This window comes from Plasmodium coatneyi, chromosome 3 (assembly GCF_001680005.1).
Source record: "Plasmodium coatneyi strain Hackeri chromosome 3, complete sequence".
NCBI lineage: Eukaryota > Apicomplexa > Aconoidasida > Haemosporida > Plasmodiidae > Plasmodium > Plasmodium coatneyi.
In genome coordinates, this window is record NC_033558.1 from 563,288 (window position 1) to 581,748 (window position 18,461).

Consider the following 18,461-nt stretch of genomic DNA (forward strand, 5'->3'; position numbering starts at 1 on the left):
ACAATTACTTACTCGTCGAGGGAGCGGGTCGTCCCCTTTTGCACGTGCAATCCCCACTTGGGAATTGCCTCCTTCGCCACACATTTTTTAAGGCGCAATTTTTATTTAACCCTTCCGCTGAGCGTGCGCGATGGTCCAGGCGGAACTCCCCCCATTCGTCTGTGCAGTTGTTACTTCCGCTCGTGCCCATTCGTTTGTTCTGTTTCGTTTGCTTTGCATTTATTTGGTGAGCAGTTTGGTTAGCACTTTATTTATTTTTATTTTTTTTTTTTTTGTCGTTCTCCACCGGTTAATCCTTCACGGAGAACTCACCGCGCGCACCTTCGCAGCGAAGAGCGCCGAGCGGGACGCCACCTCGCCAACCGTCTGACTGGATAACCAACGCTACACGGCTACACCGCTATACTGCAGCTTCACGATGAAAATGAAAGCAGAGAGTGAAGACCGGAGGGGTGACAAGGAACGGGAGGTCATCCTGCTGGGTATCCTCAACATAGAAAATGTGTACGGCAAGGATTGGATTAAAAAAAAAAAAGAAGTGAAGAAGGACCTGGAAAACAAGTCGGTAAAGTTAAACCAGGCCTTTAAAAATCCCACGATCTTTCACGAGCGCTTTGAGTTCCTCAATGTAGACGAATACAGTTGCGTAAAGAACAACTACATTTACAGCGCCATCGTTATTTTTAACCCCAACTTGGGTGGGAATTCCTCGGGGGAGAATATCGGGGAGGATGCACCCGTTGGGCAGACAAAAGTGAAGAACACATGTGTGGTCAACGGTGGGAAGAACGTCATGCACACCGCACGGGGGGGGGCGTCATCAATCCGTGGTGGAACCACCTCTCACCCGGGTGAACCCCCCGTGAACAGGCCCTCCCAAAAAAAGGAAGGAGTGGGCGTCCTAGTCGTTACGTGCAAAAAAACGGACAGCGAAAAAATGAAGCATATTTTAATAAAGATGTTGAAGCAGGAAATAAAAGTCGAATGCACCGCACTGAAGTGCAAAGACAGCTACCTGTCCAGCCTCTCCCACGTTCGTCGTGAGGACAGAGAAGTCAAGGGGAAGCACACTGAAATTAGGCACTTGGACCGACAAGCAGCCTCCCCCGATGTAACTCAGTCACGTCTACAGTCTACAGTTCCCCTTGCAGCGCCGTCCAGTGTTCCCCCCCCGTTGGACGTGGAGAACAAGCCCTTCAACGTGTCTCGGAATAATTTCTTTAACATGACTGCCTACATATATGGTAAAGAGGGAAGGTTCCCAAATGCACACATCGATGCACACGTCGATGAACGGATAGACGTGGTTACGCTTGCACATGCTCACCACTAACCGTATGCATCCCCCGTTTACACTCATACGAACTACTTACCCCCCCCTTAGGATCATCCAACCTGTTAGCGAACACCAGCTTAATTCTACGCGAATACGGGGACGATGAATGGGCAGAGCGTCTCCGGCGGACGAAAAAGGGGAAGGAGCAGACACGCGGGGGGCCTCCCCCAGGTGCCCAGGATACATCACCGACGAGAGAAAGCGGTCTCATCAAGACCTTCACGTCGTTGTTTAAGAAGTGAGGTAGGTTTCTCAGGGGGAATCACAAAAAAAAAACACATATATATATATATGTATATAAAGGAAAAAAATCACCATGTGTATGCAAGTAGGGATAGGCACACAGAAAAGGACACCTTAACACGCAGAGAAGAAATGTGTACGCGCGAGGCGAATCGGCCTGGCGTCTTCCCATTCCTCATTGCCTCAAGGCCTTCTTAACGTCGAAGTGCTTCGATAGTTCCTGCAGTTGGGGGGAAGAAAAATGGGAGAAGGTGATATATAAACACACGTTCGTTTCGGCGATTGAGGGGCTGTTCAGTCAATCTGGTCGCGTATTCTCCGCAACTCCCATTTTGACGCTCCTGTCCTCACCTGGCCATCGTTAAGGTACACGATGTTGTCGTAGATGCTGGCCGGGATGAACGGGTAAAGTACATAGATAAACACCTTGAAGGCGAGGGAATAATTAAAAAAATAAATGACCTTTAGGTTATGCAAAAAATCTGTAACGAGTTGGAAAAGATCCTTGAAGAGAGACAAGACGTTAGTAATTTGGGTCGATATACTTTCAGAGAAAATGAAAAGCAACACAAAGTGATTTCGCATGAAAGAGTTGAAGTGAAACAATATATACAGAAACAACAAATGGTAGTTATACGTTTGAGGGAACTTAAAAAAATTGACGACCATTGTTTTCCTTCCATGTTCATCTATCCCGTATTCGTAGAGAAAAGAATCCTTTTCAAATTCACTGTATTTGTTTTTTACATTGTACATGCAACTGAGACGGAGACAGCGCTCCAGATTTGCCATCATGTTGTCTTCCCTTTTGTTAATTTCATGTAACTTGTAGAAATTTTTATGGCCTTCGCTTTCCGTCTTTAGACTTAAAAACTCCGTGTCTGTTTCCTTGAAAATGTCTGACGACGCGGGGGATGTGAATGAGCCGGCCGAGTCGGACGACGCAGCTGAGGAGGAACTGAATGACGAGGATGAGGTGAACGATTTTGGCCAGTCCGATGACCGGGGGGAGGCACGGTTAGTAGTAGGGGTATCCTTCCTGGTGGTGTCCCACTTCGAATTGACTATCTCCCCCGTTTTAACTCTTCTGCGGTGGACGCGCGCTCCTCGGGTGACCCTCCGGAGCGTCCTGAAAATGCGAATGCCCCTGTTACGCACATCGATGGACCCCAATTTGTTTCCCAAAATAGCAATGTTCGCAGAGAGGAACATTTCCTCACGACATCTAGGGAAAAATATAGACGCGTACTTCAAGGTCAACAGGTACAAGTCATTCGAGTTGGTAACGAAGACAATCGACCTGATGGCGTTATAAAACTGAGGCAACAAAAGTAGCGACCGCAGGCTCTTCAGCAAAGTCACCAAAAAAATATTTATGGGAAAGAACAAGCTAAAGCAAACGATGGGGATCGAAATGGATTGTATCCTTTTATCTACACACACGCACAGAATCTCCTGTACACATAGGTTCATGGTATTATGAGTAGCTAGGATATATTTACTGTTGTACTTTGGCAGCACAACGTGCAGGACGTATTTGTGTATTCCATCGTAACTGTTCGTTAGATACACCTCCCCACTTTTCTTGGACTTAATTTCCATCTTGTCCTCATCCTCTAATTTCATCAACGTCGATGAGTACAAATTTTCGCACACCGTTTTGGTAAACCGATAGTTGTGGTTGGCAAAGAGAACAATCGCATCCGTGTCTACTGCGGAGATGTCCCCATTGAAAAATGTTATTTTGCTGTTCATTTCGGGGTGCACCATGTAGGTTTTGTGTTTCAGGGAGAAGGCATAAGTTTCGTTCAGCGCCTCTCGGGTCAGGGTTGCCGTGGCGCGCCCCCCGCTTAAGCTGCTATCATTCGCGCTGTGATTATTCGTACCGTCAACATTTGTATTGGCTCCATTTGTACCGGTTGATGGGCCAAAGTTGAACAGCGCGTCCTGCCCGCCCTCCAGGCACCGTTGCACGTTGGGCACCTTTGTGTACACCTCACTCAAGGCGGCATAGTCCTCCTTCGTCACGACGAAATTCTCCTTGTATGAGTTGTCGTCGCTGTAGGTGTAGGTTATTTCTGCGCGATTGCCTCGGCGCCGGGGGGAAGGGGCGGTGACCTCCCCGTTGGGATCCCCCCCACCCCTAACCTTATCATACGATCCACCCAAAATGCAAAACAGGAGGAAGTTAAAATATGAAGCGTCAATGGAACTGATCAGCGGGTGGAAGGCCAAACTGGGCGAGAACCTCCTCTTTGAAAAAAAATTTTCTGCATCGAAGTTAAAGCAAAAATCCTCATCGTCAATGAGTAGCGTCTCCCTAATTTTGTTGTATATGTGTACATAATGGAAGAGGGAATAATTCAAATGGCTCCAGGGTATGAGTTCCTCATGGTTAATGCGTTCCTTTGTTTTCTTGTCGCTTGCCGCTCCCTGGTCATCTGCACACAGGGGGGAATCCTCTCCTCCATTTATGCTCCTGAACGTGTTGTTAATCTTTGTGTAGAGGTCACTCACGTTTAGTTCACTTTTGTCTACCTCCAGGTCAGTTATCAACTCATCGAACTCTTCCTTTAGCCAACAGAAGGCCTCGTTCAGTTTATCACCCACGGACATAGTGGCCGGGGCTGTGCTCCAACGCGTACCCTGACTCTGCCGGTGGGCTAGCCACGGACTGGACCCAATGTCAGTGTGGGCATGCAACCTCAGTTAGCCAACTCGTGTGGGGCGCCCCCTCTCAGGTGATACCAAAGCGGCATGTAAGCATATGCCGTTACAGGAAAAAGCAGTTAAAAACAAAAAAAAAAAAAAAAGCCAAATCTCTCCATAGATCGCGCATAGGTATCCATTTATCATTTATAATCCCACACGGTCGAAAAGATTTTTTAAAAAAAATTGACGCGAAAAATAACTAACTTTTGTTTGTCCCCCCGAATAGGAAAAATGTTTGGTTTGGTAAACGGGACGGAAAAAAAAAAAAATACTCGTTAAAAGAAATCGCTGGGATGGCAAAACAGTGGCGTAAGGGAAAAAAAAAAAAAAAAAAAAAAGCGACGTTTACGCGGCCATCGTGGGGAAATCCATTTCTACACGAGAAGCATTTTTCTTTTTTTTTTTTTTTTTACGTCCGGGGATATAATATTCCACAACTGGAAATGGCAACCATTTGGGAACGCTGCAGACTTCATATGTTGGACCACGCACAGGGGGCCACTTTTTCACCTCAACTTGTGTGCGTCCGACAAAGAGAACTTCGTGCATATGTAGCAAATGTGGTGATACCTTCACAGGTTTCCTTTTTCGGGGATAGTTGTCTTGACATTTTGGTGTAAAGTATATGTACTTTTATAGGTTGTGCAACAACCCATGCATTTTTTTTTCGGATATGTTGGCCATTTTTTTGGACATTTTGGTAAAAATTGATCTAACCTCCCATATATTTCATCGCATCATGTGCGAACCCATTGATAGCATATTGTTATACACACCTTCCAAGGTTTTCAAGCTTACGAACCACGCGTAACCCATTTTATTAAGAAGAAAAAGAAAAAAAAAGCAAGAACAAAATTACACGCAACTCTGACAAGAATAAGTTAACTTAAAATAACAGAAAAAAAAAATTCACAAATATTTGTACATAAAATTAAACTGAAAGAAAAAAAAGAAGCAAATATGCGCGAACATACAGGCATACACATATATATGCGAATTTTACAAGCCGTGAGCTTGCAACCTCACATAAGTGTACCACAGAAATATAACACATTTAAAGCATTGCCTTACATTTAGCATAGGGGCGCGAATTATGTGTGCCCCTTTTTTTATGTGTTACCCTCCTTAAAATTTTATTTGGACCTTCCACTCTATTTTCATTCAATTTGTGTGCCACTTTTTTGACAATTTTTTTTGCAAATTTTTGTTCATATCACTGTGTTCGCGCTTATATGAAAGGTTGCAATTTTCTTGTATGTCCATGTTTCATAAATACTGTGCAAGGAAATAAAACACAAGAAAAAAAAAAAAATAATAAAGGGAAGTAAACAAGGACGGTATTCAAACGAGTACATTTCTCTAATTTTCAAATATACCACGGCATAGGTGTCCATAAATTTTGAGCGTATACCTTAATTTTAGCACATCCTTCGGGCATGACTTCTATCATCCACGATAGAGGACGTTATCACATAATACACCTTTTTACGAACAAAAAGGAACATACTAAATAATGCGCAGAGTACTCATACTCCAAATTAAAATTTTTTATTCTTCCGTAAAACATATGGAAACAGGGAACACTTTTCCACATCCTTGGGTGAAAAAGAAGTTAAACCTACACTACACCGGGAGAGCATTATTGAAGCACATAAAGTTTGGTGTGAAAATTTAAAGATCAGATTATAGGAATACCAAAATAATATGAGATGTAAATAATATTCTATTAAAAAAAGACAACCTTAAACCCTGAAATCCTAAACCCCAAACCCCAAAAACCTGAACTCTAAACCCTAAAGCCTGCAGCCTCAATCCTGAAACCTAAACCCTGAAAACTAAGCCCTAAACTCTTAACCCTAAACCCTGAACCCTGAAACTTAAACCCTGAATCCTGAACACTAAACCTTGAACACTAAGGCCTAAACTCTAAACCCTAAACCCTGCAGCCTCAATCCTGAACCCTAAACCCTGAACACTAAGGCCTAAACTCTAAACCCTAAACCCTGCAGCCTCAATCCTGAACCCTAAACCCTGAACACTAAGGCCTAAACTCTAAACCCTAAACCCTGCAGCCTCAATCCTGAACCCTAAACCCTGAACACTAAGGCCTAAACTCTAAACCCTAAACCCTGAACCCTGCAGCCTGAATACTAAATGCGAAATCCGAAATCCAATACGCATAAAATCTGAATCCTAAACCCGAAATCCCATTCCTATACCACTATACCCTCCACCCTGAACATTAAAACCTAAATGCAAATTCCTATACCCTAAATCATAAATCCGATCCCCATAACCAAAAACCTAAACTAGAAATACAATACTTATACCCGTAAAACTTCAACCCTAAACTCCAAATCCAAACCATATACCCTATACCCTAACCCCTAAAACCTAAACACGAAATCCGACTTCCTACTCATTGAACCCCACACCTAAACCCCTAAACGCTAAACCCTAAAACCTAAACCCCTAAACCCTAAACCCTAAAACCCTAAACCCTGAACCCTAATCCCTAAAACCCTGAACCCTAAAACCCTAAAACCCTGAACCCTAAACCCTAAAACCCTTAAACCTAAACCCTAAAACCCTGAACCCTAAACCCTAAAACCCTGAACCCTAAACCCTAAAACCCTGAAACCTAAACCCTAAAACCCTGAACCTAAAACCTAAAACCCTGAACCATAAACTCTAAACACCCAACCCTAAAATTTAAACCCTCAAGGTTAACCCTAAATCCTGAAGGCTAAACCTAAACCCTCAACCGCAACCCTAAATCCTCAACGGTAACCCTAAATCCACAAACCTCAACTCTCAAGCCTGAATCCTAATTCCTACACCCTAAACGCTAAAACCCAAAGCCCTGAACCCTAAACCATAAACCCTGAACCCTAAACCATAAACCCTGAATCCTAAACCATAAACCCTGAACCCTAAACCCTAGAAGCTAAAACCCTACCCCCTAAACCCTAAAATACTAAACCCTAAAATACTAAAACCTAAAATCCTAATCTCTACAATCTGAACGCTGAATCCTAAACCCTAAACCTGGAGCTCTGAAGCCTGAACCTTGAACACTAAATCCTAAAACTTGAATCCTATAACCTGTATCCTAAATCCTGAAATCCTAAACCCTAAATCCTGAAACCTAAAGCCTGAACCCTAAAGCCTGAACCCTAAAGCCTGAACCCTAAAGCCTGAACCCTAAAGCCTGAACCCTAAAAGCTGAACCGTAAACCATTTTTTTGGGAAATTGCGTTTTTTGTATTTATTCCTTAAGAATTTTTTCTAGGGAGAATCTTATTTTCGTTTTATTTGTTGGCACTTTCTATGTGTAGCAATTATTTATTTAACAATTTTATCATAATGCGCAGGGAGAGATAATATGAGAGAAAGGAGAATGAATTGATGATGAGAATGACTCATGTTGAACAAATCAGTGCTACACAACATGAATGAACAAATATTAGGAAATAATGGAATAAGAATTTCCATTAATTTTATTTTATTTCTATTTTATATTTGTTCGGAACCCAAAAAAATTAAGTATATAAAGCTAGATTCGTTCACTAGTATGGAAATTCAAGTTTCACCACATTTTATATGGAGTGAAATTTCCATTACATCAACACTTCTGCCCTACAGTTCCGTGAAGAATGTTCTCTCTCCTGTTGTTCGCAATTTATTCCCAATGTGTTGTTAACAATTTCTATTTAGAATTTATATGTTGGAAAATTTTGTGTTAATTAGTATTTTTTTCGTTACAATAATTTGTAGTAGCAATTTTTTTTTTTCTGTTTTTTTTTTTCCCTCTGGTCAACACTTCGGCTAAGGCAAATTTTTATGGGAGGAGCACATCTTCCCACAGAAAAAATTGCGTTAAACCTAAGTGTAAAAGTTGTACATAAAATGAGAGAATAAAAAAAAAAGGAGAATAGAATAATGTGCTTGTATGACGACAAAAGAAAAGCAAATAATGTGCTGTATGACGACAAAAAGGAATACATATACATATATAAAATATATGCCCAACAATGTTTCTTTTAAAGAATGAATAAAAGAAAAAAGGAAAGGAAAAAAGAAGCGAACGTGAAAAAGAGCGAAAGAGGAGTGAAAAAAAAATGAATGAAAAAAAATATTCCACACATACTACTTCTGGAAAGAAAGAACCAATCAATCATAGAAGAATAATATAGGGGGAAAAAATGTACGTTGCACATAATATTTGATAAAATAATATATTGAATTATTAAATAACACAAATATTGAATAATGCATGTGTAATAATGGAGGAAACATGGGGTAAATTGAAGGAAGATTGGTTCCGGAAGAAAGGATTGGAAGAGAGAAAAATTCAAGATAGGGTATGTATTTAATGCCCTACTACTTACTTCAGTAGTATGAGTGTGTATAATCCTTCTGCAAGTATATTATAATATGTAATAGTACAATGGCCAAGTGGGAAAAGGTGGACATATATGTATGCACTAATTTAATTTACAGATGGAACTGCTGATAAAGATTAAAGAATGGATTCAAAGGTTGAATAAAATTAGCGAGGATGATGATGGAATTGCAGAAGACTGGTGTAAACAGAAATATGAGGGCAAAGAACTCACGGAGAAAGCAGACAAAAACTGGTGTGCCTTTATTTTAAAGAACTTGTGGAAAATGCATACGATAGTTTCACTGGAGGAGAAAGAAGAAATAAATAAAAAAATAAGGGCATATGTGTATTGTACTATTATGAAGGTATGGTTCTTTTCATTCAAACAAAAATATTGTGAAGCTGACAGAGTTATGGAGCATGCCTTCGGAGGAATGAAGACATTGTGTCTTGATTTATCCCGTGGTAAGGAGTGCTATAAATGTGAATATGGACAGATAGAAAATATAGATGTAGGTGGTGTAGATGCCTTAAAATACATATGGGGAATTTTCATGAAGAATGAGCATGCCGTCGGGAGAATGTATAGCAAACTTCCCACAAATTCGTGTAAGCAGGTGAAAAATGTTGGAACAGCTGAAATACAAGAGTTACCAGATTTCATTCACCCTCCACCTCCTCCAACACGGCTTCCAACAACAACAACAACACAGGTTCGGCAACGTACTCCACAGAGCAGGCCGGGGCAGACCGTCCCCAAGACAGCACCATCCAACGGAGAAGAAATTTGGAAAAAAGTACACGAACAATGGTTCCAGAAAATAAGGAGGTACCCCCATTTGAAGGACGTTATTAATGTAAGAAAGTAATATTAAGAGTACGGGTGGGAAATATGTACGTATATATGTACGCAGGAACATATTATAATTCGCAAATATATTACATATAGGCATATATGTTCATGTAATGTATAAAATGTAGGATCACATGTGGGGTAGAATGCAAGAAATATTTATTAATCTTATGAGCACACTTCCAGGGGAGGAGGACGGAATAAGACATTTATGCAATGAAGGAATGGATGAGAACAATGAACCAATTACTCCATGGAATAATCCAGAAAAGGAATTATGCAGGAATATGATGTCAGTAATGTTATATACAAATGGATTGACGCAAAATTTAACAGTAAGGGATAAGGTCAAAGGGGAAGATGTAGTGGACACTTACCTTCGGTGTTTAGTGGGAAATGCAGTATTAGTGGAATTATATGGAAGCAACTGTCGTTTTAATAAGGTACTCCCATATGCTTCAGGAATAGTAGCAGGAACAGTAACCCAGTTGCATGGGAATAATATGACGGATGATGTGTGTAGTGCATTTAATCGTCAAGATGCACAAATAGGGGGAAAACTTATTAGTAAGACTATAAGTGACTGGATAAACGACGGAAAGTGGAAAGACCAAAAGAAAGTGCGGAATTATAACGCAATAGAAACACAAGGAAAAAATTGTACCCAAGATGCGACAAATGGAAAAGGCAGGAAGGAAACAAAGGGGTCTCAGGAAGAAAATAAGGAAAAGAAGGACATAGAAGAAAAAGTAAGCGAAATAAAGAAAATAATGGCAGATAAGAATTATTTGTCAAGGGAAGGTGCAAACCAAGTAATGGAAAAAATGGATCCGAATGATACTGAGAGTGAAATGAAGAAAAAATTAGAAAGTAAAATTGAAGAGCAAGTACAGGAAGAGAAGAAAGCAGCAGCTGCTCCATCGAAGGCAGCTGTTGCAGCAACAGTAAAGAGTCCAGCCTCCGAACAACCACCCCAAGCAGCAGCATCAGCAGCACCAACTCCACCACCCCAATCCCAAGCATCATCACCGGTAACCCCCTCCAATGATCAAGTTACCCCTGTAGTAACTGATCAATGCCCATCCGAACCAAGTCCGGAAGTAGAACAGAAGAGGACAAAACTAAGAGAAGCATGGGATGCAAAGAAGAAAGAGTGGACGCAGAATGGAGGGACATTAGATCAGGTAAGAAAGGCAAATCTCGTGTGGTAAGCTGTGTTATGATATTTTTATAAAAGAAAAAGAAGGAACGTACAAAGAAGGAAGGTTTAAGGAAAAAAAAAAAAAAAGAAATTTTAAGAGGGAAGGAAAAAGGAAAGTTTAAGGTGTAAGGAGAAGGAAGGTTTAAGAGGGAGTAAAAAGGGAAAATTTAAGGGAGTAAAAAAGAAAGGTTCAAGGGAGTAAAGAAGGAAAGTTAAGTAAAAAAGAAAAAGAAGAAAAGGAAAGAAAAGGCGGAAAAAAAAAGAATAAGGCAGAATACATATGATTATATATTCAAAGGAGAAGAAAAAAGAATTAGGACCAAGCACGCACCCATATATACTAATAATATAATTTAAAAATAAAAACGTTAAAACAAAAAAAGAAAAGAATCAATTAAAATAAAGGAATAGAAAAAAAAAAGGAAAAATAAAGGGAGAGAAGAAAAAAATGTTGAAGGATGATTCTAGGCTTAAGTTTCAGGGAAGGTGGGTCCCGGGTTAAGGGTAAGGTGGAGAGTAGGTGTGATATGTGGATAATAAGTGGAAAATTGGAGAATAGGACTTCTGGTTCAGGGTTTAGGCTTCAGGTTATAGGACTTCGGATTTCTGGTTTAGGGGTTCAACAAATATAGCCTCATGTTTTAAAAAAATAAAGGGTTCAGAGTTTAGTGTTTAGGGTTCAGGGTTTATGGTTTGGGGTTTTGGGATTTTAGGGTTCAGGGTTTTAGGGTTTAGGATTCAGGGTTCTAGATTTAGAGTTTACGATTTAGGATTGAGGGTTTATGGCCTATTATTTTAAGACAAAAGGGTTTTTTGAAGGGGAAAAACTCCTCGCAGACAAGTAGCCGGAAATGGGGTGAAGGTGAAGCTGTGTTAACCAAACAGGGGGACAGAGTGGACAAGGGGGAAAGGCACCAGGCGAGGGGAAGAAAACCGGAAAGGGGGTCCAACATAACAGGGGGGAAGGAATCGGAGAAAGGGCAACAGGACAGAGGGGGAAAGTACCGGGCAAGGGGAGGATGAACTGCACAAGGGGAAGGACACCGGACAAGGGGCGGAAGGAAGGGGGACAAGGCGTGAAGGAACCGGACATGGGGGGAAGAGAACCGTACAAGGAGGGAAGGAAACCCGACAACTCGCGTCGAACCGAACAAGGGGCAACCCTCCAGTTGCACCCTGGAAAGGGTGCATGCAAAAAAAAAAAGAAAAAGAAATAGAAAGAAAGGAAAAAAGAAAGAAAAAGAAGAAAGAGAAAGGAAAGAAGAAAAAATAAGAAAAGAAGAAAAAATAAGAAAAGAAGAAAAGAAAAAGAAATAAAAAGAAGGAAAAGAACTAATTAAAAGAATATATTTAAAGAAACAGACAATTTAGACAATATATATAATGGAAAAAGGGAAGAGCATTCTATTAGGACTACATATATGAAGGAAGGAAGAAGAATAAATCTGTATGTTTCATATGTCTATTTCTTCCTTCTTCCTTATTTTTCAGGATAATGTAAAAGAAGAAGTAAAAAAAATGATGGATGAACTGAAGGGTTATATGGAAATGTCGGATGCAGCTCCAGCGAACATAGCGCACATATGTGGTAGCATAAATCATACAAATCCAAACTGGAAAAGACAAATGAAGGATATATGCAAGAATATAGTAAAAATAATCTACTGGATGGAAGGATGGGACAAGGGTAAAAATAGGTGGGGAAGGAAGAATGGAAAGAAGGAAGAGTGGGTGCCGTACTTAGAATGTATAATAGGACATACAATTATATTGGAAATTCTTAAAGAGAAATGTAATATGGATCAAGTTATGAGCATTATCTCTGGAGCTATGGAAGGAAAGGGAAACAAATTTCCAAGTGGGAAAAACGGAATAGAATGTGACTGGGTCAAAGAGGAGGATATAAAGTCTGGGAACGATTTATTTGGGACACAAGTACATGAATGGTTAGAAGTAGCGAAGAAAAAGGATGGTGGTGTTTATGCTGTTGAACAAATAATGACTTGGATGAATTGTAAAGGGGAAGAGAAAGAGCAGGAAGAAAAGAAACAAAATGGAGATTGCCGGAATGCAAGAATTGTAGACCTATTAGGGAAAGGAAGATCAAAGGAATTACGGAAATTAGTCAACACAGACCCTCCAGCATCAGCATCAGCATCAGCATCAGCACCAGCACCAAAGAAAGTAGATAAGTCTACTGTTGTAGATTGTGAGAACCGGGAAGCTGATGCTGACGCAGATCCCAGTGCATGCCTTAATCTAGACGGTGATGATATACCACCAACAGAACCGTCCACTGCTCCTTCCAATGAATACCAGGAAGCCACTGGGACTACTGGTCCTAAAGGTGCCGCCGGTAGTAAGCCGGCTACGGTTGACGTAGCTGAAGATAAAACGCAGCTTTCTTCTACTCCTAACCTTAACAATTCCGGTTCCCAATCTCCAAACACTAGTGGTACAGACACTCAAAACCCATCCATCTCCAGTTCCTCTAAAGCTGAACAGGCTACGGCTTCTGCTCCAGCAGTCAATGGAGTTCAGACTGCAAAACCCTCAGCTGCTGATTCACAGCAACCTCCTGGAGCAGCTGGTCCACCTGGTTCACATAGTGATGGAGGTGGTTCCGTTGGTAGTAATTCTCAAAGAGATACTTCACCCACTACCACTGCTCACCCAGGTAGTGGTTCCCAACAATCACAACCACCACCTACAAGAGAAACAACAACAACAGCGTCATCTGGAGTTCCTACTACTAAGACAGAAGGTCGTGGAAGGGGGAATGGCGGAGGCAACGCGCCTTCCGCTCTTCCAGTTAGTAACCCTATAAACCCTTCTGATTTTACCCCATACCTTCCTACCATTCCTGTCATCATTGGTACTTCTGTCATAAGTTATCTCCTTTGGAAGGTAAGAAAAAAAAAAAAAAAAAATGAAATGAAAAAAAAAAAATTAATATTTCAAGAAAAGAAAAAAAGAAAAAAGAAAGAAACAAAAAAAGAAAAAAAAGGCAGAATGAAAAAAAAATGAGAAAAAAAATAATGAAAGAAAGGAGTGAAGGATTGGGGGTGTGTACAGGATTTCGCATTTAGGGGTGTGCTTGTAGGATTTCGCATTTTAGGGTGTGTTTGTGTAGGATTTCGCATTTTAGGTTGTGTTTGTGTAGGATTTCGCGCTTAAGTTCCGCGTTTCAGTTTATTGGATTTCGCATTTTAGGGAGTGTGTGTAGGATTTCACATTTAAGGGGTGTGTGTGTGCCGGATTTCGCATTTTAGGGTGTGTATTTAGGATTTCGCATTTTAAGGGTGCTTGTGTAGAATTTCGCACTTCAAGGGTGTGTACATGTAGGATTTCGGACTTATGTTAGGAATAGTACTTATTCTTCTTAAAAGCAACACTCGCTCCTTTTAAAAACACATTTTCTTTTTTTTTTTTTTTTAGTATTTTGCCCTACCAGGCAAAAGAAAACGTTACAGAAGAGCTCATCAGGTGCGTCGTCCTTCAATCTTACAAGAACAACTCCTTGCTCATGTGGACGACCAGGATGATGGTCCACATGAATACACCTTAGTAAAGGAGCGAAAACAACCAAGATCTGCTCCAACGAAAAGGAGGAAAAGGGAACGTCTCGACCGCCGTGTTGGTCGCCGCATGATTATTGATATTCATTTAGAAGTGTTAGACGAATGTCAAAAGGGGGACAACAAACTGAACCAGGAAGACTTTTTTGAAATTTTGGTTCAAGAATTTATGGCAAGAGAATTTATGAATGAAGAAAATGTTCCTAAGGAAGATGTTCCTAAGGAAAAGGATGTTCAAAGTTTAGATTCCGGGTTTAGGGAGGAAGACTTTGTTCCTAAGGAAGGTATCCCTCAGGAACAGGTTCCAAGTTCTGATTCCGGGTTTAGGGAGGAAAACCTTGTTCCTAAGGAGGATTTTACTAGGAAAGACGTTCATAAGGAACAGGTTCCAAGTTCAGATTGCGGGTGTAGGGAAGAAGACTTTCTTTGTAAGAAAAATGTTCCTAACAAGGGGGTTCCATGTTCAGATTCTGGTTTCGGGTTTTAGCGTGTAGTAAATATTTTTCCTTTTTTTTTTTTTTTTTTTTGTTTTGTATAAAATTTTTTACACGTTTATGTGTAATTAATATAAGTGGAAGTGAAAAAAAAAAATTTTCTTTTCACTTTATTTTGATTTGTTTTGGTAAAATTTCTTCTTTTATTGCAGATTAGAAAAAATGCTTACTCATTCTGTTATAAAATTTTTTAACTTAATAATTTTTTTTTCGTTTTTTTGAAATACGAGTATATTTCTTCAAAAATGTCAGAACCTTTTTCCGCATCCGCGTTGGGAGTATGTTTTTCCCTTAGCTTCTTATTCAAACAAACACATGGAAGGAAGGAAAAAAAGGAATGTGAAGAAAAGAAGGAAAAAAGAAAAAAAGGAAAGGAAAGAAAAGAAAAGGAATGTAGGAAAAAAGAAGGAATGAGGGAAAGAAACGAAGAATGGTCATTTTTGCTTCTTACATTGTATGCATTCTGTGTGCGGTGTTATTTATGTTGCTTTGACGGCAAACATTCCTTTACAGGTCTTACATGTTCTGGTAACCAATATTTTGGCGACCTACATTGCGATGACTATTTGTACTATTATTGGTTCTTGTTCCTGTTCTTCCCCTCCGAGACTGTACACCATATACTGTTGATTCGTCCTCTGCAGTTGGACCTATAGTCGAAGTTTCTGTTAAGTCGTCAATATCACGCCCGGCTGATCTTCTCTTTCTTTTTCCACTTGAGTGGTTACCAAACCAAGAAGACCATGGTTTATACTGAAGGGAAGGAGGGTGGTGTTAGGGTTGGAAAGAAGGAAGTTTGTTAGGTGTTTGGTGGGTTGTTAGGGGTATTGGTGATACGTAGGTTGTTACGGGTGGTAGATGGAAAGTTGTTAGGTGGTAGGGCGGAAGGAAGGTTGTTAGGGTTGTTAGGGGTGGTAGGTGGGTTGTTAGGTGGGTGGTAGGTGGGTTGTTAGGTGGGTGGTAGGTGGGTTGTTAGGTGGGTGGTAGGTGGGTTGTTAGGTGGGTGGTAGGTGGGTTGTTAGGTGGGTGGTAGGTGGGTTGTTAGGTGGGTGGTAGGTGGGTTGTTAGGTGGGTGGTAGGTGGAAGGAAAGTTGTTGGGGATGGTTGGTGGAAGGAAAGTTGTTGGGGGTGGTTGATGGAAGGAAGGTTGTTAAATGATTCAATTTTTTTTATTTTTTTAAATTTTGAAATTTTTTGTTGCTTACTTTGTATAATAAGAAAGGAACAAGGGTGGTAGTTACTAAGGTACCAAAGATAGAAGAAAGAGAAGAGGTGGTAGTAGCAGAACGAACGGCTTCGTCTTTTGCTAAGGATGCTGCTGTTTGTGCTGCTTTTGTTGCCTCGGCTATTCTTTCTTGTGCAGTTGTTAATTCAGTTTTCAAGTCTTGTAATTTCTTTTGAATGTCATCCTTATGATTTGGCCAAAATTGTTTACAGTATCCACCCTCGGTCCCCCCACACTTGGCGTCCATAAATTTAGTGGCCGCTTGAACTTTATCGATGTATGTGTTGAAGTCCGTATTGTGGTTATTATTATAGTGCTGTAGATATTCTTTTATATTGCTGAAGTCATAAGAGAAATCATTTATTATTTTTCTCTCGTCGAACTCCTCCTTGTCAATAGGTGCACAAGCAATTTCACATTTATGGTTCTGATATGTATCATTTATAGCACTGCAAATAGCTTGTAGGGAAACATTGGAATTTCCGCTTGCAGGGCTCTCAAATAATTCATGTCCTATCCAGTAGTATAGGAAATGACACGGTGCATCATTGGATGAGTTGTCTTTTCCTTTATACATATAGGATACGTAGTACCATGCTGCTTCAATTTTATTTCTAAGACCATCTGTATCATTAATTGAAACAAGAGCAGTGTCTACTTTCTCTGTGCAGTTATCTTTGCATTTTTCTGCGCCCACATCGAACTTATCATAGAATTCCTTCTTTGAAGGTAAAATATCCAGAAATGAAACCTGTACATATAATTAATAATATATATATTCCTCCATTATTTTACACTACGTCATGCATATGTAAAAAGTATTATATGTACTTATTATTCAAATGCTCCCCATTGGAATAAGGAAATAAAGCGTCTTACGTGAGCCATTCCTTTTTAATATGCATAATTCTTTGTATATAATATATTTCCCTTGAAAAATTTTTCATACAATTATGTAATAGCGAAGTATATGAGAATTTTGTTTGTTTGTTTGTTCTGTTTGTTCCTTATGATGATGATGATTGGATTGTAAGTGTGAAGTGTAGGGGTGGATGAATGGTAAGTGTATGATTGTGGAATTTTTATTTTTCTTTCCTTCCTTTTTCTTCAATAATAATATATATTTCGTTTAATATTTTCAAGGAATGGCGACACATTATATGTAGGTATTAAATCATGACACGTACGACCAATACAAAGTAATAATAAATGTAATGGGAAAGTAATTCTGAAAAGAAAAGAAAATTAATTCCCTGTATATTCTACCCATGCACTATATTATTGAATTGTATCTGTTTGTTCGGAGCCTTATAATACTGTTTATTTCATTCAATTATTATATATATAGGAGTGTAATTTTTCCCTTAAACAGAAAATTTCAACAAGAACTATGAATTCATGTTTCCTTTTTATTTGACGGATTGTTGTTAAATGTTGATCACGTGTATAGAGTATAGTTCACATATGTGCAAGGTACTCTTTCCTTTTATATACATGTGTACATTTATACATATTTAGTATATGGATCTTACATTTCTAAAATAAAGGCGTACGTTATAAATAATTGTAATTATCATATATGAATGAGGAGAAGAAAAAATATGTACACACATCCCACCCCACATTAGAATGTGTTGCATTGCACCCCTTTTTTTCTATTAATGACCATCCGAGTGTAATAATTTTTCCCTTTCCTTCTTTTTCAGATGAGTACATTACAAATGAACTCATTCATACAGAATACATGTATTGTGCTACTTCAGCTTCCCTCCTCCTTCCAAGTATATATTATATTTTTTACATTAATGTTCCTATATTCTTTTCATTATTTTCATTTGTGGTACCTACATTACGAGCAACTCACTTACATGAATAAGATGTGCACTACACTAATTGAAGTATACTCCCTATACTTCAGTACATATTGCACTTATATATATTCAGGAGCTTTTAATTTTTTCTTTCTCTTCTTTATATATAATTATAAAGAATTGAGAAGGTCAAGGAAGTTCCAACAGGTTCAAAAGTATGAAGCGGTTCCAAATATATATGTTTATATGGTTGCCCCATAATCATGCTAATAATCATGATTTTAACACATACACACATATATACGTATGTACATACATATATGGACAACGTATGCAAATAAGGGAGGGACAAATTTAAAAGGGGAAAAAAAAAAAAAAAAAAAAAAAAAACGTTATCATCATCCCCCCCCCCTCCAACATGCGCAGCTGTGCTTGCCAAACTACAATATAGTGTGGTATGCCAAAATATAGTATGGTATGCCACAATATAATGTGGTATTTCACAATGTAAAATGTGATACGTTATAAATAAAAGTGCAGAATAACTCCGTAATTCCTGTTAACACGTACCCTACCACCACTCCTTTCTCCTCCTATTTTTATGAAGCATACATGATATAT

The 18,461-nt window shown here is 39.5% G+C and overlaps 4 protein-coding genes across 4 annotated transcripts; 2 read left to right on the forward strand and 2 right to left on the reverse strand.

The window, feature by feature from the left end:
* Positions 1–424: 424 nt before the first annotated feature.
* On the forward strand, positions 425–1,578 carry PCOAH_00005000 (Uncharacterized protein; the record flags this gene model as incomplete). Its single annotated transcript, XM_020057315.1, has 2 exons — positions 425–1,244; positions 1,385–1,578. The coding sequence occupies 2 exons, from the start codon at positions 425–427 to the stop codon at positions 1,576–1,578; spliced, it is 1,014 nt and encodes a 337-aa protein (XP_019912929.1).
* A 176-nt stretch (positions 1,579–1,754) lies between these two features.
* On the reverse strand, positions 1,755–4,195 carry PCOAH_00005010 (Uncharacterized protein; the record flags this gene model as incomplete). The annotated part of the gene is made up of 2 exons (XM_020057316.1): positions 1,755–1,799; positions 1,931–4,195. 2 exons carry the CDS (start codon positions 4,193–4,195, stop codon positions 1,755–1,757), a joined length of 2,310 nt encoding a protein of 769 aa, XP_019912904.1.
* Positions 4,196–13,770: 9,575 nt separating this feature from the next.
* Positions 13,771–14,797, forward strand: PCOAH_00005020 (SICA antigen; the record flags this gene model as incomplete). The annotated part of the gene is made up of 2 exons (XM_020057317.1): positions 13,771–13,797; positions 14,171–14,797. The coding sequence occupies 2 exons, from the start codon at positions 13,771–13,773 to the stop codon at positions 14,795–14,797; spliced, it is 654 nt and encodes a 217-aa protein (XP_019912980.1).
* Positions 14,798–15,973: 1,176 nt separating this feature from the next.
* On the reverse strand, positions 15,974–16,917 carry PCOAH_00005030 (KIR protein; the record flags this gene model as incomplete). The annotated part of the gene is made up of 2 exons (XM_020057318.1): positions 15,974–16,750; positions 16,909–16,917. 2 exons carry the CDS (start codon positions 16,915–16,917, stop codon positions 15,974–15,976), a joined length of 786 nt encoding a protein of 261 aa, XP_019912955.1.
* Between the last annotated feature and the right edge of the window lie 1,544 nt (positions 16,918–18,461).